The sequence below is a fragment of the Triticum urartu genome, chromosome 3A (assembly GCF_056163025.1).
Source record: "Triticum urartu cultivar PI428250 chromosome 3A, HENAU_Tu73, whole genome shotgun sequence".
NCBI lineage: Eukaryota > Viridiplantae > Streptophyta > Magnoliopsida > Poales > Poaceae > Triticum > Triticum urartu.
The window spans coordinates 660,414,977-660,434,933 of record NC_141875.1 but is presented as its reverse complement, the minus strand read 5'-3'; the positions used below and the strand labels follow the sequence as shown (position 1 = coordinate 660,434,933).

Below are 19,957 nucleotides of genomic sequence, written 5' to 3'. Positions count from 1 at the left end.
GAAAAAAAAATTAAACCCGCAGTGCAATCAAGTAAGACAATCAACAGAAAATATTGGTCAAATAGTATGCATTTAAGGAAGAAATTAACAAAATTAATGGTTCAAAATAGTTTCATTCTCAAGAACTAGGTGAAAATATATAATGCAACAGAAAATTCATATAGATTCTACTACTCCGTCCTGCAATGTAAGACGTTTTTGCAAGTTGTTTTAACTTGCAAAAACGTCTTATATTGTGGACTTCTGCTTGTTGAATCCTTCATTCTTCACTCCAAATAAATGTCTAATCTTCAAGTCAATTAGGTACCTCAACATGTAAAAAAGCATACAACAATATAAAACTTAGCACAATACGACATTGGTTCAAACAAAAACTACGACAAGTATTTACCGCCAATTTGTAGTTATACGTGGAGGATTTGGTAAATGCCCTATACGATTCCTTAGGCGATGGAAATGTTCTATGATCTCTTAGGCGATGGAAATGTTCTATGATCTTCTAGTCTACAATCCCAGCAAATACATCTCCCTGGAACAGCAGGAGCGGGTCGACTCCCTTCTCCTTCTCCATCCAGCACCATCAATTGGAGATGGACCTGGGCAACGCAGGGGCAAGGCGGCAGGGGAAGGCACCACACCAAGGCGGAAAGCCGGCAGTGGAGGGCGGCGGCGTGATGCGCGCAGATGCCTTGTGGCTGCACGTTTGAATCGATAGGGATTATAGGAATTGGGAACGTCAAGCTGCAGAAAATAATAGGCCCGCGTGATAGATTGTTCAATTGGGCCTTACTTCCTAGCCCGTGTGCCAAGTTAGAGCGAATCATTATTTTCTATTCTCTTCTTCCTTCCTGCTCGACGACTGAAACTACAGGAGAGCTCGCCGCCCCGGGTAGTTCTGCGTCTGCGTGCGTGCTCTTGCTGAGATATGTGTGTGTGTTCTACAAGATTTCTCCCTCATTCTTGGGCTCCGGTTCCCCATTTATATGCTACCAAGGGAGACCACACGAGCCGTTACACCCAATCCAACCCTACCTACCTGAGTGTCGATGGCAAAACCCTGTAGTGATGTGTTGGCCCTGTTTGGATCCATAGGTTAGAGTTAGTTTGGGTTAGATTGGACTCAACTAACCCGAAAATATCCAAACAGGAGGGTTAGTTTGGGTTAGATGCATCTAACTCATTCAAAAAATCTAACCCACCCAAGAGGTGCTTATTTGAGTTAGTTCTTCTCGGGACCACTAAAAAAACACTTTTTTCTCTGGCTCTCGCCGCAGCAGATCTCTCCCCACTTCCTCGAAGCTTCTCATCCTCTCCCTCCCTCTCTCTCGCACCGTCCGTGATGGTGCCTCGCCGTATCCGCGCTCCATCTAACTCTGCCATCCAAACACCTCTTAGGCTGAAGTTAGTTCAGGGTTAGAATCTAACTCTAACCTCTAACTGAGTTAGAGTATCCAAACAGGGCCGTTGTTGTATGTCCACCTGCCCTTGTTGACAGGAGAGGGGTGCCACACGGGAGCACGGCCGAAGTCAAAGAGGGCGTCGTCCCGTCGCGTCTTTACAAATGGCAACCCTCAAAGTTCAGGAGACATGCGCCCACGCGTGCCTCTTCGTCATTGCCACGAATGTAGGCTACCGAAGAGACGTCAGGCCTCCCCTTTGTCTACCATGGTCCACGAGGCCCCAAGGACATCCCTGCCAACCCGGAAAACTGGCCAGAAGGCGCGCAAGCCTGTGGGCGTGCCTGGGGTGGAGTCCCCGGGGGTTTGTCGTGCCCATGTTGCGCTTGTGCATAGGCCCCAAGCACCTAACTCGAGGGCCACCCTGGGACCGAGTTCAGCCCGCGCCATGGATCCCTGACACCACTGATGTCTATTTCAATGTTTTATGAGCCAAGACCCGGATCAATGAGGCTCTTGTTTCAGATGGCCAGGCTATTCAAACGAGTGACCTTGTTCCGACCAAACTTGGCGCCAGGAAGCAATGCATTTGTTGTGTAGTCAAAGCTCTGCCACAACAATATGTCAGATGACGATCTCCCTGTGAGGCCAAGGTATCCACTGTTCAAGAGAACAACACTAGTCCTATGTATGTTGGTTTGTGTCCTATTGACAATGTGGGTGGACCAAAGCTACGGACGGAGTGCCAGCATGGTTTACGATGACAAGTTTGCCATCACATGAGATCTTGAGTTGTGTTAGGGGGTCTGTGATGGGCCACGCAGCAGTAAAAACTGGGATTTTGTCGAACCATATGCCAAGGTACGAGCTGGCGTTGTGGGACTTACTGATGGTGCTTGCTGGCTGGAAGAAGCCGAGCGCGAGCTTGCCGTTTCTTGAGATGAGGTTGGTGCCGATGGCGAGCACTTGGCCTCCTGTAAGAGTATCACTTGCTGCAGAGGAGCATGAAGGGGCGTGCAAGAGGAGAAGCCCGAGCAATATGTAGAGTGGAGGCATGGATGAATGAGTTGGCTAAGAGAGGAAGTATGGTTGGTTGAAGCACGCTGGATGGACGCATGCTCTGCTCTGCTCTTCTATACATAGACGGAAGAAGAGGATTAGAATGGACAATTACGATGAAGGCATATATCATACAGTATATGTTTCAGCTGACTGACAGGGAAGGCACTTGGGATCTAGAAAATTCAGATTGGTTGTTAAGACAGCACTGCATCTGTACCCACTTGAGCTGCCAGTTGAACTATGGTAGCTGTACACCCACATGGTATCTCCCTCTAGATATATATGGTATATTTACATATATACAAGGCAGTATAACAATAAAAACCATGTGCTACCCGGCAGGGTATACTACCTAGCACACTATGGTCTATGGATGAGGACTTTAAATGAAGCTTGGTAAAGTCAACCACAAGGCTACCACCAAGTTTACAAGGGACATTTTGGTGAGCTCTATCTTAGGAAGTGCTAACCATACTACTCCCTCCGTTCCAAATTACTCGTCGCAGAAATGGATGTATCTAGAACTAAAATACATCTAGATACATCCATACTTGCAACAAGTAATTCGGAACGGAGGGAGTATTTAAGAACCCAACAATTAAGGCAATGGCCTGAACGATCATGGACTCATGGTATTAACCTAAATCAGAAAGAGTGTACCATTTACCTCACTTATTGAAGGGTTATCTTTGAATACTACTCCCTCCGTCCCAATAATATAAGACGTTTTTTGACACTACACTAGGGTCAAAAAACAACTTACATTATGGGACAGAGGGAGTATTTCTAAAGATTCTTTTACTAACCCACAAATATCTGCTTCAATGAATATATTATGTGAAACTTAAAGCACATAAGAGCTAGGAGTATAAATAAATCACCAATTAACATAGTAACCAAAAGGGGTTGTGGTAGTGTGAATATCAGAGTACCAGACTCACCTCTTCAGCACAGAAATTCAACTTATGCCTAGACAAGCTATGGGGCCATCACAGGCTCACTGGACCAAGGTCTTGTTCACCCAATCCAGATATAAGCTTGAGTGAACTTCTCTGCAAAAATGTATCACACTTGTAAGTGGGAGTGGTTAATCAACATTCTACAGGCATCACAACATAACACTAATCATTTCACAAAAAAACATAACACTAATCATTTCACAAAAAAAAACATAACACTAATCAATATGGACATCAGTAGTGCTAAGGAATTTCTGGAAAATTCTCACTTTATATATGATATACATACAAGATACAATCAACAAAAGCACTTGTTTTCCAATTCAGAGATAGTATATCTTGTCTAATTTCTACCATCTCATTTTATTCTCAAGTGGCTAGGATTCACATATAAATTCTGCCTGTGATATTGATCATCAGAGCTTAGAGAAAACAGGCTTCCGCTTCTCCATGAAAGCTTTGATGGCCTCCATCAGGTCATCAGATCTCAGCATTCCAGAGTTCCAAGTCGCTACATGCTCCAGGCCCTGCTCTACAGTGATATCTCTGCTTCTGAGTAGAACTGCCTTTGTTCCCATCACTGCGTTTGCCGACTTCTCTGATATTTCTGAAACAGTTAAAAAACAAAGTCTCTTAGTTATCATTGGTCGCAACTTGTTGAGTTACATAGTTGCTGGAGAAAAAGTGGTAGGCATAGTTAACAAGAAACTGGTTTACGCAGGGACATCTTATGCATGAATCTGAATTATGGTAACACCCTATGAACATGGAACAGTCAGACCTACATATGTGCATTTACTTACAACTTGGATGAACAAATCCAACTTGCTTCTGACTTGATAGAGGGGTGACACTAGTAAATTGCAAACCCTTTAAACCATTATACAATGCTTTGCTGGATTGATTCAAGTGCATTTGACTTCAAACTACCAGCACTAACTATATGACCCAAACTTTCCAGTTCACTTTTCATGTTGGGAAATGGAGCGCAGCGCTTCTGCAGCCAATCAAGAGAGTGGTGGATTTTGCTACTTAATGTAGTAAGAAAAACATTTAAGCCAGCACTTACAGGATAGGACACTAAGCACACTACAGCAAATGCGCAAAAACCAGGAAATGAGAATATAGATGAATCTTTATGAAAGTTGGGAGAGTTGGAATTCTAGAAAGCCTGTGAAACGTTTAAGCTGAACTAGATACTATATTCAAATACCAGCAGGTCACCAACTGTATTTAAAGACGCAATTCATGCGTGCTGTGAAGTTACTAACATGAAGTTTAACCTCTCTTTTTTCAGAACCAACGGGTTCTGACTGACATAAAATCAAAGATTATCCAGCCAAATGGATCTACGGATTCTAGTTAGATCAACTGCAATCAGAGTACAAACAAGATTTATTGACAGCATATACACAGATACCCAAGAGAGACACCCTTGTTCTTTTTCTTACCAACAAGAACTACATAATGATGTAATGGAATCTTAAGTTCTGCAAACAATGACTCTTTTGTGGGTTGTGAAATTCCAGGCAACATCCCTTATTAGTTTGAACTTTGAATTGCACAATTCATGTTAAACATTTTAGCAGAATACAGAACAGAGGCAACAGCACTGAAAAGAAAGAAAACAGAGAGAAATCATACCTTTGGCAATCTTCGCAACACCGGCATCCAGCTCCTGCTTGGAATCGAACACCCTGGTGACGAGCCCCATCTCCTTGGCCTCCGCGGCGGTGATCCTGCGGCCGGTGAGCGCGAGGTCCGCCGCGTTCCCGTAGCCGACGATCCGCGGCAGGCGCTGCAGCGCGCCGAGGTCGGCGACGATGGCCATGTCCACCTCCTTGAGCACGAAGGTGGCGTCCTTGGAGCAGCAGCGTATGTCGCAGGCGGCCACCAGTTCGACGCCACCGCCGACGCAGGCGCCGTGCACGGCCGCGATGACGGGCTTCCGGCACAGCTCGACGGCGGTGAGCGCGGCCTGCATGCCCAGGATCGCGCGGCGGAGCTCCTCCGCCATGGCCGCGGGGTCGGCGCCGCGGGCGGGGGGCGCGGTGAGCGGGTTCCCGGGCCCGCCGAGCTCGATGCCCGCGCAGAAGTGGGGGCCCGCGGCGGACAGCACGACGGCGCGCGCGGCGGGGATGCGGTCGAGCAGCGCCATGGCGCGCGGGATCTCCGCGAAGGAGTCCGGGCTGAGCGCGTTGAGCTGCGCCGGGCGGCTGAGGCGCACCTCGTACACCGCAGCCGCCGGGTCGGGCCGCGTCACGGCCAAGGCCTTGAAGCCCCGCCGCAGCTCCGCCTCCGCGTCCGACGAGCCCGCGCCGGCCATCTGATGCCGTGTGGGGATTAAACTCTAGCCGCCTGTGCTGCTCTATTGACTGCTGCTGCTGCTGCTAATACGAATGAAGGAAGCCATCATCATTCATGGTAAAAACCGAAGCTAATCCTCTCTTGTTGTTCTTATGATGGATAAGATAAGCAGCTCGAAAATTACCAGAAAAAATGAACTTATCCGAAGCTTCTATAAGCAGCATCTCCAATATGTAAAGTACATCGTCAAAAAGTGATAGATAAATAATTTACATCATCCAAATATGCTTTTTACATAAAAAAAACATTCAATTCACGTATAATTGATAATGTAAAGGTAGTGCTCCAATAAATAATGTAAAACGGCCAATGGCCTCGCTATAGCCGATGTACATAAGCATTTCAGCCGCACTTCAACCGTTGTATAGCCGCACTCCTTCAATCAAAATTATCCCATAGATATGTAAAATGAACCATTGACGGAGCACCCCAGTGGACAAGGCATGGCGGCCGCCATACCTTGATTGGGTGAAATGAAAATTTTATATGTATGTATGTACTGTTATCGGTGGATATCCTAGAAGCCATGCAATGCTGGGAAATGTCACTACGAGAGAAAGAGGCGGTTCGCTGATAACTGGGCCACGCAGATGCAGCCCACGAACAAACCAAGCCAGTACACACGATGCACGAACCAGCCTGAGCTTTGATGCACGAACCAGCCTGAGCTTTGATGCACGAAGCCGCTAACCAAGTACACACCCACGAAGCAAGGTTTTTAGGGAGATGAAAATCTATATTCAATTTTTTCAGGGATTCAAGCTTCAATGGGTCAAGAGAGGAGCGAATGGAGCTGCTCATGCATGCGCTTAGGACGCGCTTAATATTGGTGCTAGCTCTTTGTCTCTTGATGTAATCCCTGCTTGTCTGATTGACATTTGTACAGTCGGATGCAAATCCCCTTAACACTTAAATAAATTGCCGAGAGGGCGGTTCTCAAAACAAAAACTACACTCTTATGCAGCAGCAATCCTAGAAAGCACGGCGGCTGCTGGCTAGGATGAGGCGGATGACGGGACTAGCAGATGGCCAACAATGGCCGTGGGCTAAGTGTCGCCGTTGAGCAAGCGTGTGCATCAAAAACAATGACTTAAGAATTCGTCACACCTTAATTTTTTTTTCGTCTTCCGCCTCTTTAATGAACAATATTTTTAAACTCAACATGAACTCAAATTTTATACCAAATATAGTCATAATGCAACAAATAGAAGTGCATCATATCAAACGAAATTCGGATCCAACAAATAAAAATGCATATAAACATAGCATCTCAACTTTCATCCTCTTCGTTATCATTAGTCACACTGTAAACATTGCATCATCATCTTCAATGGCTTCTTTGTCGGCGTTCTCAATTTGTTGATGCATTGATGCCGCCACCTCTACCGGAAGCACCTCCATGCCAGTCATGTTGTCATCAAAGCCACCTCTCATGCCACTCATGTTGCCATCGAATCCACCTCCCATGTCACTCATGTTGCCACCGAAGCCACCGTTCATGTTGCCACTAAAGGCACTGTCGGTGTCAAAATCGGCGGATCTCGGGTAGGGGGTCCCGAACTGTGCGTCTAGGCCGGATGGTAACAGGAGGCAGGAGACACGAAGTTTTACCCAGGTTCGGGCCCTCTTGATGGAGGTAAAACCCTACATCCTGCTTGATTAATATTGATGATTGGGTAGTACAAGAGTAGATCTACCACGAGATCAGAGAGGCTAGACCCTAGAAGCTAGCCTATGGTATGATTGTATGTTATGATTGTTGTCCTACGGACTAAAACCCTTCGGTTTATATAGACACCGGAGAGGGTTAGGGTTACACAAGGTCGGTTACAAAGGAGGAGATATCCATATTCGTATTGCCTAGCTTGCCTTCCATGCCAAGTAGAGTCCCATCCGGACACGAGACGAAGTCTTCAATCTTGTATCTTCGTAGTCTAACAGTCTGGCCAATGGAGATAGTCCGGCTGTCCGGAGACCCCCTAATCCAGGACTCCCTCAGTGGCCCCTGAACCAGGCTTCAATGACGATGAGTCCGGCACGCAGTATTGTCTTCGGCATTGCAAGGCGGGTTCCTTCTCCGAATACATCACAGAAGAATTTGAATACGAAGATAGTGTCCGACCCTGCAAAATAAGTTCCACATTCCACCGCAGAGAGAATAATTTTTCTGCTGATCTAATTTGCTGGCTTGTTTTGGCAGCATGACGTTATGTCATGGCCGGTGATTATTCGAACCGTTTCTTTTAACCAGCTCCACACATAACGCGAGGCGGTTTCTTGACACGTCTTGCCGAAGCGGAGATCGTGTTCCCCCAATTACGGGATTCTCATTAATGCGGTCGTGGGTAACCCAACTGTGACTAGGACTCCTAGATTATAGGCAAGTCCCAAACGGCTATGGAGAGGACGCTTGATATTCACCCCCTTTATAAGGGGACAAAGTTTTCGCTTTTTCCCTCTCGTGCTCAATTGAACCCCTCCCCCGCCTCGAGTTCTAACACCCAAAGCCCAGGTTAGGTGCTCCGGATCTTCAACCATGTCCGAATCCAGCCTTCAAGGCCGATGGACGCCCTCCTCCGTTACGGAAGAGGACATTAAGAAGTTGAGGGAGGCCAAATACCTGACCGCCGAGGTTTCGCATCGGTTGCCTGCTCGAGGGCAGATCGTCCCTACTCCCGAACCCAACGAGAATGTTGTGTTCGTCTCCCACTTCCTCCGAGGTCTAGGCCTCACTCTGGATCCTTTCGTCAGAGGTTTGATGTTCTATTACGGGCTAGATTTCCACGATCTAGCTCCGGACTCCTTTCTCCACATCTCGATATTTATTGTCGTGTGTGAAGCCTTCCTCCGCGTTACCCCTCACTTCGGCCTGTGGCTCAAGACCTTTGAAGTAAAGCCGAAGATGATCGAGGGGCAACATGCAGCGTGCGGAGGTGCATCAATAGGCAGGATGGCAGGAGCTCCATGGCCGAAAGGTTCCTTTCCAGAGGTGTCCGAATTATGGCAATGGGAGTGGTTTTACGTCACGGCTCCCAGAAGTGCCAAGTGGGCGGCTGCCCCCGCTTTCCGCTCGGGCCCCCACCACAACTGATGTCATGGATTAGCAGAGGTCTGAGCTGGGGTCCAGCCAAGGACGTGCCAATACTGCAAAGCCACATCTGAGATCTCTTCGAGGGAGATTTTAGTTTGGTTGCGGTAATACAAGTTATGCTGGTTCGTCAAGTCCAGCCTTGCAAACGCCGGCCCCTTCGCTTGTGGGAGTTCAACCTAGAGGGACCACGTGCCATTCAAAGTTTCCTCGGCCTGACGCATGAGGAGATGTACAAGTCATTCTTCGGACCTCAAGTAGAATGTCTGGATATTACTGAGGACGTGGGCCTGAGCAGTAACCGCGCCGCCGAACAAGTAAGAAATCCTCTAGCCGAACACACTGTCTTTTATTCGAAGTTATTTCTGAGAGTTCGCGTGACCAGGACTGGCTAACAAAGGCGAAGATGATTCGGTGTTTGGCCCCCTCCCTAAGGGTTTGGAAAATCCGGTATTGGAAAAGATGCTCGAAGTCGCACCTTGCCCGGAGCCCTTGAAGGAAGATACTGGGGGATAATACGGGAGGACGCGAGCCCCCATTGCTGCCTGTTCCAACCGAGGGAACGAGCGTCTCCACGAAGGAGGACGACCGGGGGAGGAAAAGGACTGCTTCCGAGGATCCGGAAGCCGAAGCCTCCAAACGGGAGAAGAAGTCTCCCACAGAGGGTCCTGCCTCGGGGGGTGCTTTTGCCGCACAAAGTCCGCGGGGGGATCAGCCCTCCAACGAGTCGTAAGTGATCCAAAATACTTTAGTAGTAAAGGTATGCTATCTTTTTTCCTTTGAGAAAATAACCACCGCATATATCTTGCAATTCGGGCCTTAGCCCCTCTCAAATGAGCTCGTCTTCGGGGGATCTTCTTCCAGAGATGATGGAGAGCGAAACGCCTCCCCCGAACTCCTCCGCTCCAGAAGCGGGCGACCCCGAAGTGTCATCTCGGAGGGCCTCTCCGGATCCGGTGAGGCCAGAAGATAATCCCGTAGACCCCCGAAGTCCCCAGTTTTCGGCTCCTGAAGAGAGCATACAAAAGAGTTCGGCACCGTCTGGTGTGCGGTCGGACATTCTGAGGGAGTTGGTGGGGCGAGTGGCCATCTCAGAAGAACACCGTATGCTGATGGGTATGGTGATGGAGAGAATCTCGTCTGCCAAAAGCAGATTACATGAAGCCTTTATGAGTCTACTGACAGGCTTTGAGGTACGTGAGATAATATGTGATAGTACTGCACATGTTAGGTGTGCCCTATGTAGATAGTAGCCCCTGAGACTCTGGTTGTCGTCGAGAACGGCGGCGAACAGAGGATCATATTCCCAGGCAATAACCAGGCTGCCCCTATGTGCAGGTGGTGGAAGCTCCGGTGGCTAGCTGGACTAGTGAGTTTGCCAAATTAAAACAGCAACTGGATGCGACAGACGCCGACATCGAGCTTGTTAACAAGAGGCTTGACGAGGCACAAGGTAAGTGTTATTATCCGGTGAACGCCACATAGTAAGAGCAGTATGATGCCAGTATCTTTAATATGTTGTGACTGCAGATGGAGCTGCCACCGTAGAAGCCTTGCGGGCAGAACTTGCCCGAGCCAAGGAACAAGCGAGGATTAGTAATGCGGCTGCTTTGAAGGCGGCCGAAGAGTTGAAAGCCGAGAAGGCCGCACATTGCGAGAGCCAAGAGAAGATGGCCAAGATGGTCGTAGAATTGAAAGACACTGCCGACCGTTGCCGGATACTTGAAAAAGAAAACCGAGCGAAGGCAACGGACCTTGAGAAGGCCGCGGTGGCGGACAAAGACACCCGCTCTGCTATGAGAGCGAAGAAGGAGGAGCTGCGGGAAGCCGGGGATATTGCGGCTGGGAAACCCTTCATGTTACGAAGGAAGTTCGGAGATCCACGGTATGTCCCTCTGGATCGGCTGTGGAGTTCGGCAGATGCGTATATGGATTTGGCGGCGAGCGCTGCCGATGCGGCCAAGTATTTCCAAGGTCAGACAGATCGTGAAGTGGACAAGCTGTTCTGGACGCAATTCCACGTTCTAGAGCGTCCGCTTACATTGACTAACCAGCTAGCCGAATGGGCCGAACTGAATAGGTTGTCCGGACTCGCCATGAGGTCTGTTGTGGATCAGCTATAGCCGGAAAGGCCAAAGCCACACAACTACTTCAGCTTAGTGCAACAGTTCCTTGATGCGGTGCCGCACATTAATGCGATGAAGAGGTCGGCGTGCATAGGAGGCTCGCGGATGGCCCTTGCCCGTGTTAAAGCATACTGGGCGGAGATGGACGCTACCACTGTTGCGGCGCAGGGTTCGGCCATAGGCCGGGTGGCTGCCGAGCACTATTTCGAGGAGGTCCTCGAGGGTGCTCGTTTGATAGAGGCCCAGTGCTCGAAGAATATTATGTTTGAGTGATATGTATTCTCATTGTAAGCACAATGCTTTTATGAAGTTTTTATAAGGTTATGTTTATACTTTTGTCTGAAAGTAGTATGATGCCTCCTGCGCGGCCGTTTATGTATACATGTGTATAACCTGAAAGATTGCAGTCGTCGGCTTCAACCCCCACGCATATAATGCGGAGGTGCTCGCAAAAAACGCGTGTTCACACTTAACCCAACGTCTTGGTCCTATTAAGGAGGTGATAGCGTAGCGAGCAAGGCAACCGGACTATAGTGCTTTAACACTTTCACTTAGCCATAGGAGTTTGACAGTGGGGCTACTAGATAGCCCCTGGTGGCTCCGCACTCTCCCGATCGTGGGGTGCATACATGCCTGGCCGGAAAACGGCCCTTCGTTAAGGCGGAGGAATTCTAACATTCTGATAGGTCACCGAGTGATTGACCAGTCTCACGTTATATCATGACAGTCAGTTTTCGGCTTTCTCTACTGAGGTGCTCGTCTGGATGAACCAGGGCACAATCGCAGTAGTTCTCCTGGTGCTACCTTAGCCGGTAAAACGGAATGTAAGGCACCAAAACATAGGAGCCGGGCAAACCCAACATATGACCAAAGACAATGAGTCGGAGCTGATGCATATAAGGCCAAACTCACGACGCCGAACACTCCCTAAGGTATTCGGTCTTTGTGGTATAAACCGAGCCTAAATAGTGCCCCTCGTAAGAAGCCCCTTGTGTCTAGGTACGTGCATTATTCTGACGTGGCCACATGCCAAGACATCAGCATCCTTCTCAAATGTGCTGAGAATTCGGTGGATATGTATCAACAAGAGACAGTAAAAAAGGTTTACGCAGGGTCTTAATCTAAAAAGAATCCTTGGAGCGGGTCCCTGCTACACGTCTGCGCCCGTGTCTCCGTTGTGCCGTATCCTGGACGGGTGTAGCACGATGATCATCTGTAAAAGAGAGGAACTTAGGTGAAAAGGTTGTTGTGCAAAAGGATAGTTTTTAAGGGAACCAAGTATAATTCAAGATGTGTAAAAAATTGCCACTTGTCTGCGCGCGTTGATCCCCTTGTATAGGGGTGTGACCATTGATCCGGTATGAATTACATATAGCTGTGCCAGACTCGTCTAACCGTGTCCGAGGTCTTGATGACCTGTTAAATGCTTTAGTTGGTGAGGCCGTTTTTAGTGTGCGGCTGCCTCTCTTCGGCGCACAAAGATCGCTTAATATTTCCGTTTACTGTAATGATGTCACGTGGACCGGGCATCTTGAGTGTGAGGGAAGCGTAGTGCGGTATTTCATTAAAGCGAGCGAAAGCTTCGCGTCCGAGTAGTGCTTGATAGCCACTTTGGAACGGAGCGACGTGGAAGGTTAAATGTTCGCTACGGAAGTTATCGGGGGAGCCGAATATAACTTTTAGCAGCAGGGAGCCCGTGCAATGAGCCCATGGGCCTGGCGTTACTCCTTTAAAGGTAGTGTTGCTATGGCAAATTTTTGTTGGGTCTATCCCCATTTCGCGGATTGTATCCTGATATATCAGGTTTAGACTACTGCCACTGTCCATCAGGACTCGTGTGAAGTGATATCCGTCAATTATTGGGTCTAAGACCAGGGCAGCCCATCCTGCATGCCGGATACTTGCTGAGTAATCACGATGGTCGAAAGTGATCGGTTGAGACGACCAGTGGCAGGACTCCGCGGTGATAGGCCCTTGGGCATATTTTTCGGGGAGTGCCGTTTTGTTTCTTCCCTTGATCACGTGTAACATGTTTACTGTTTTGACTTCTGGTGGAAATTTCTTTTGTTCCCCAGTGTCTTGCTTGAGAGGCTCATCCTCGTCTTCGCTTGGTGTATTCTCCCCCTTGTGTACGGCGTTGAGCTTATCGGACTGCTTGAAGACCCAACATTCTCTGTGGGTATGATTAGCAGGTTTACCAGGGGTGCTATGGATCTGACATATTTGGTCCAGAATTTTGTTTAGGCTGGACAGTTCGTCTCTGGCGCCTTGAGAGGGCGGCTTTTGCTGACCTGGCCGAGAGCTTTTGAATCTGGCATTTACTGTCGTGCTCTTCGTGTTGTCTTCTTTATTCCGGCGTTTGTTACTGTTGTTGCGCCGTGATTTCCCGTTTCTATCTCTAACTTCAGATGTACTGGGGTCGCTGGTGCTGCATCTGACTAGCCCGCTGTCCTATCCCGCGCAAAAGCGGGTCATGAGGCTTGTTAATGCTGCCATTGTTCTCGGCTTTTCTTGGCCGAGGTGTCTGGCGAGCCATTCGTCACGGACGCTATGCTTAAAAGCTGCCAAGGCTTCAGCGTCCGGACAGTCGACAATTTGGTTCTTTTTGGTAAGAAACCTGTTCCAAAGTTTTCGGGATGACTCTCCGGGCTGTTGAGTTATATGACTCAAATCGTCCGTGTCCGGAGGTCGGACATAAGTCCCTTGGAAATTTGCCCGAAAAGCATTTTCGAGCTCTTCCCAGCTTCCAATGGAGTTTTCGGGGAGGCCTTTAAGCCAGTGACGAGATGGCCCTTTGAGCTTGAGGGGTAAGTACTTGATGGCGTGGAGATCATCTCCTCGAGCCATATGGAGATGGAGGATATAATCCTCAATCCAGACCCCAGGGTCTGTTGTTCCGTCGTATGCCTCTATGTTTACGGGTTTGAATCCCTCTGGAAATTCATGGTCCAGCACCTCATCGGTGAAACATAGGGGGTGTGCGACACCCCTGTATCTGGGTGCACCGCGTTGTTCGGATGTTTGTTGTGTTACATTGTATGCTGGGGGCGCGCTTGCGTGGTCCATAGATGGATCTGGTTGTGCCGTCCTTTTGGTGCGAGCCCTCGCGTGGATCGTGTATTGGCTGGTGAGTGGCATTGTTTGCCGCTCGATGTTGGCCGTGAGGTCGTCTATCCGGCCAGGTAGCTGTTTTGATTTTTGGTTGTGGGGGGTCTGAGGCCTCCTCATCGAATTCAGGTAGCAACTTCCGCTTTGGGTAGCTCTTGGTGGGGCGATTGTCGCCGTACCTCGCTGCTGTGTTGAGTACTTTACTCCATCTGAGTTGGGGTGTGTCTTGCGCAGCCTTGAGCCTTTGCTTCTGCTTTTTCAGACTCCTCGTGTTGGCAACAAGCCTTTGATGGGCATTCTGCTGCTCCGGGTGCCTGTCCGGCGTTATGTCGCCCGGACTATTACTTTGATAGAATTGGTTTGTTCGGTTTGATTCTTCGTATTGCCGTGGTCCGGCAGTGGTTCGCCCTGCTCCAACGCTGGGTCTGTATGATCATTATTTCTGCCGAGGCGGGATTTGGGGCGGCGCTTGCGCTGCCGCTTTGACTGCTTCTCGAGGGAACAAGCCTTCGGTGCGTCCTTCCGTTCCTCGTCGTCGTCTTCTTTTGGTGTGTCCACCATGTATACGTCATATGATGAAGTGGACGTCCAGCGCCCTGTGGGCGGTGGTTCCTCTTCGCCTACCGCATCGTCGTCCATACCGTTGATGTCTTCGGAGTCAAAGTCGAGCATGTCTGTTGAGTCAACGACAGTGGCTATTAAGTGGGTGGTGGGTGGGCGTCGAATTTCTTCGTCGTCCGCATCCCAATCCTGTTGGCCATAATCCGGCCAGGGCTCTCCTGACAAAGAGAGAGACCTTAGTGAATTCAGAATGTCGCCGAAGGGCGAGGGCTGAAAGATATCCGCGACGGTGAATTCCATGATCGGCGCCCAATCGGATTCGATTGACAGGGGCGCGGGTGGTTCGGAGTCAGAAAAAGAGTCCGGCACCTTGGAGTCACGGGCTGCGCAGAGGGGTATGCTGGTGTTCGGCTCGATCGCCGTTGAGACTGCAGCCCCTGAGGCGGTGTCTAACCACCCGTCCTTGGTTGGCGCAGTTGGCTCCGAACTAAGGGTCGAAGCTGATGCGGGCGCGGCTTCTGGGGTACTGTTCGGTGGCAGAGCTAGGTCATACCCATCGCGACAGTGCGGTGTGCCCGGCTGTGGCTCGAATCCGTCGAAGATCAAGTCTTCGCGGATGTCGGCCGTGTAGTTCAAACTTCTAAATCTGACCTGATGGCCAGGGGCGTAGCTTTCAATCTGCTCCATATGGCCAAGCGAATTAGCCCACAGTGCAAAGCCGCCGAATACGAAGATCTGTCCGGGGAGAAAAGTCTCACCCTGGACCGCATCGCTATCGATGATAGTAGGAGCCCTCAAGCCTAACGGCGACGACACAGAGGAACTCTCAATGAAAGCACCAATGTCGGTGTCAAAACCGGCGGATCTCGGGTAGGGGGTCCCGAACTGTGCGTCTAGGCCGGATGGTAACAGGAGGCAGGGGACACGAAGTTTTACCCAGGTTCGGGCCCTCTTGATGGAGGTAAAACCCTACATCCTGCTTAATTAATATTGATGATATGGGTAGTACAAGAGTAGATCCACCATGAGATCAGAGAGGCTAGACCCTAGAAGCTAGCCTATGGTATGATTGTATGTTGTGATTGTTGTCCTACGGACTAAAACCCTTCGGTTTATATAGACACCGGAGAGGGTTAGGGTTACACAAGGTCGGTTACAAAGGAGGAGATATCCATATTCGTATTGCCTAGCTTGCCTTCCACGCCAAGTAGAGTCCCATCCGGACACGAGACGAAGTCTTCAATCTTGTATCTTCGTAGTCTAACAGTCCGGCCAATGGAGATAGTCCGGCTGTCCGGAGACCCCCTAATCCAGGACTCCCTTAGGCACCTTCAATGGTGCCACTGAAGGCACCACACATGTTGTCACCAAAGCCATCACCCATGGCACCTCCTATTCCTCCTCCCATCCGCCCATGACACCCCCTATTCAATCCATTCCTCCTCCAATTCCACCAATAATGGCACATGATGTTCCTCCCATTCCTCCTCTCATCATGTTTCTCGTTAGGATGGTCTTCTTCATAATCATTTCGTCGCGACAAAGCTCGACATATGCTTTTGCTTTGGGGGCGAGGCCACTTGTGTCCATAAACATAAACTCGAGGGCCTTCTCCTCCATCATCTTGAGCTCATTGGCCGCCACCTTTCTCTCCTCGGCCGCCACCCTCCGTCGCTTGGCTCCCGGCACCCTCCTCCATTTCTTTCAATTTGAACATTTTTTCTTCAGCATACCCTTTCCTTGAATGACAATGACGTCAAATCCTTCTTTATGATCATTGTCTTTGGCCTTCGAACCCTTTGCTTTTTTCACTTTCGTCCGGCCTATATGTTTTGGTCGTTGAGTGAGGAGTGAGGCTCATTTTTCTCTCCTCACCCCCACCATCGTCATCTTCATCTTCATGATCAACAATCAAACTTTTCTTCCTCGGAGATAAATTTCTCGATTCTTCCACTTCTCATCCTTGAGCTCTTTTGTAGCAATGATGGAAAATGAAGGGGTTTCCATTCTTTTTCTTCTTCTCCCCGTTCTTGTTTCTTTCTCGGAACAAACCTTAGGCAATCATTTTCTACAACAAGACAACAAAAATAGCATCATCATTTTAGGAACATATGCATACTTGGGAAAATGTAGAAAAATACACAAAAGTAGCAAAGCAATTACCATGTCACTATCACCGCAACCACTAGGGTTCATGCGATCAAAATTGGTCGAGCAACCTGCCCACTTTTGCCATTCGCCCTTGATGGTGCCCCGTTGTTGACGAATGGAATCCCTCGATCGCTAGTGCCCTGTGACGACCCAAGACCGACGCTCCAGAAGCCTTCCATGTTTTTCGTTGTTGCCGTGTGTTTCATTTGTTTGTTGCATTCATCATGTCATCATTTGCATTGCATCGGTTGTCCGCTACCATCGTTTTCATAAAACTTGCATCCGTTCGTAGTTGTCGCGTCCCCCCTTGCCTTCGTTGACCGATCCGAGTCCAATCGGGTTTCGATTCCCTCTTGTCAAATCACCTAACCCCTCTTTGCACAATGCATCGATCCCTCACCCGCGTCCAAAACTCTCCGTACCCAAACCGCACTGTCGTTACCGATGGGTCCGGATCATCCCCAAACATCCCTAAAACATATTTGGTTTCTTATTTAGATTACCTAACCTATTTATTTTGGGCCATCCGATTATGATCGGAGGGACCAAGTAGCCCCTAAGCTAACCAACCACCTATATAAACAACCTAACCCTAGACCTAGGTTGTCCCATCCATCCATTCCATCCCGCAGCCGCCGCCACTCCACCAAATCCCCCTCGGGATCCATCCCCAACCAACCAGCCTCCACCTCGCACCTCACGATCTCCTCCCGATCCAAACCCTCCCCGACCACCTTCCTTGTTTTCCTCTCCCCAAATCATCAGCAGTCAACCAGTGCAAGCATCGGCCCCGCTTGATCTGGATCATACCGAGGCAACATCCTCTGTCCTCAAGCACGAGAGGAGCTCGCCTGGGCCTCACCTCCGGGACCCCGTCGCCGGAGCCGGCCGCAGCACTTCGTCGTGTCTCCTTTGTCTTCCTGTTTCTTCTCGTCTGAGCTCTCCTCAGCTCTCTTGTTTTTCTTCCTTGCTGCCACAGGAGCCCTCCACCATGGCCGCCGAGAAGAGCTCGCGTCCCCGTGCCCAGATGCTCCACCACCGCCTTGCCTCGTCGCCCGCCTGCATGCTCGAGGACACCCGTGGCCGTGCCTCCTCTTCCCTCCTCTGCTCGATCCGGAATGGATCGTGAGCACCGAGCGCCTCCCCGCGGCCTCGCACGTCCATGTCGTCAGCGACAACAGCAGCAGTAGTTCATGTCGTCGGCCTCCACCCTACCTCGCTCGGTGCTCAAGCACCACCACGCCGCCCTTACCTTCCCTTCCTTCCTCTCCCTTCTCATGCTCTTTCTCATATCTCTCTCTATGTCTGCTCGTACAGGGAGCCCGACATGGCGTCCTTGGAGTTTTCAGGCAGCATAGCGCCTCAAGCTCGTCCGCCTCCCCAAGCCATGCCCTCGCCTGCCGTCCTGCCGCCGCGTCCGTCTTCCCCAGGCGCTCGAGCCCGAGCCAGGAGACGAGCAGCTCGTTCGATCCCTGATAACCCACAAGTATAGGGGATCGCAACAGTTTTCGAGGGTAGAGTATTCAACCCAAATTTATTGATTCGACACAAGGGGGGCCAAATAGTATTCTCAAGTATTAGCAGCTAAGTTGTCAATTCAACCACACCTAGAAACTTAATATTTGCAGCAAAGTAATATGATAATAGCGGTAACGATAGCAAAAGTAATATTTTTGGTTTTATAGTGATTGTAACAGTAGCAATGGAAAAGTAAATAAGCGAAGAACAATATATGAAAAGCTCGTAGGCAATGGATCAGTGATGGATAATTATGCCAGATGCGATCAGTCATGCAACAGTTATAACCTAGGTGACACAGAACTAGCTCCAGTTCATCAATGTAATGTAGGCATGTATTCCGAATATAGTCATACGTGCTTATGGAATGACATCTTTTGTCCTACCCTCCCATGGCAGCGGGGGCCTATTGGAAACTAAGGGATATTAAGGCCTCCTTTTAATAGAGTACCAGACCAAAGCATTAACACATAGTGAATACATGAACTCCTCAAACTACGGTCATCACCGGTAAGTATCCCGATTATTGTCACTTCGGGGTTAACGGATCATAACACATAATAGGTGACTATAGACTTGCAAGATAGGATCAAGAACTCAGATACATTCATGAAAACATAATAGGTTCAGATCTGAAATCATGGCACTCGGGCCCTAGTGACAAGCATTAAGTATAGCAAAGTCATAGCAACATCAATCTCAGAACATAGTGGATACTAGGGATCAAGCCCTAACAAAACTAACTCGATTACATGATAAATCGCATCCAACCCATCACCGTCCAGCAAGCCTACGATGGAATTACTCACACACGGCGATGAGCATCATGAAATTGGTGATGGACGAAGGTTGATGATGACGATGGCGACGGATTCCCCTCTCCGGAGCCCCGAACGGACTCCAGATCAGCCCTCCCGGGAGAGATTAGGGCTTGGCGGCGGCTCCATATCGTAAAACGCGATGAATCCTTCTCTCTGTTTTTTTCTCCCGAACACGAATAAATGGAGTCAAGATGGACGTCGGTGGAGCATCAGGGGGCCCACGAGGCAGGGGCGCGCCTAGGGGGTAGGTGCGCCCCCACCCTCGTGGACAGGGTGTGGGCCCCCTGACGTGGATCTTTTCGCCAGTATTTTTTATATATTCCAAAAATAATATTAGTTGATTTTCAGGTCATTTTGAGAACTTTTATTTCTGCACAAAAATAACACCATGGCTTTTCTGCTGAAAACAGCGTCAGTCCGGGTTAGTTCCATTAAAATCATGCAAGTTAGAGTCCAAAACAAGGGCAAAAGTGTTTGGAAAAGTAGATACGACGGAGACGTATCAACTCCCCCAAGCTTAAACATTTCCTTGTCCTCAAGCAATTCAGTTGATCAACTGAAAGTGATAAAGAAAAACTTTTACAAACTCTGTTTGCTCTTGTTGTTGCAAATATGTAAAGCCAGCATTCAAGTTTTCAGCAAAGATTATGAACTAACTGAAGGAAATATGCCCTAGAGGCAATAATAAAGTTATTATTTATTTCCTTATATCATGATAAATGTTTATTATTCATGCTAGAATTGTATTAACCAGAAACATAATACATGTGTGAATACATAGACAAACAGTATGTCACTA

The 19,957-nt window shown here is 49.0% G+C and overlaps 1 protein-coding gene across 1 annotated transcript in view; it reads right to left on the bottom strand.

Moving 5' to 3' along the window:
• Positions 1 to 3,669: 3,669 nt before the first annotated feature.
• Positions 3,670 to 19,957, bottom strand: part of LOC125545800 (delta(3,5)-Delta(2,4)-dienoyl-CoA isomerase, peroxisomal) — a 54,869-nt gene continuing 38,581 nt past the window's right edge. Inside the window, exons 2-3 of the mRNA XM_048709839.2 lie at positions 5,063 to 5,802; positions 3,670 to 4,025 (exon numbers count right to left, since the gene is read on the bottom strand). Of these exons, the coding sequence (XP_048565796.1) occupies positions 3,835 to 4,025; positions 5,063 to 5,744 (873 nt within the window). The 5' untranslated portion in view covers positions 5,745 to 5,802 and the 3' untranslated portion in view covers positions 3,670 to 3,834. The remainder of the gene's footprint in view (positions 4,026 to 5,062; positions 5,803 to 19,957) is intronic.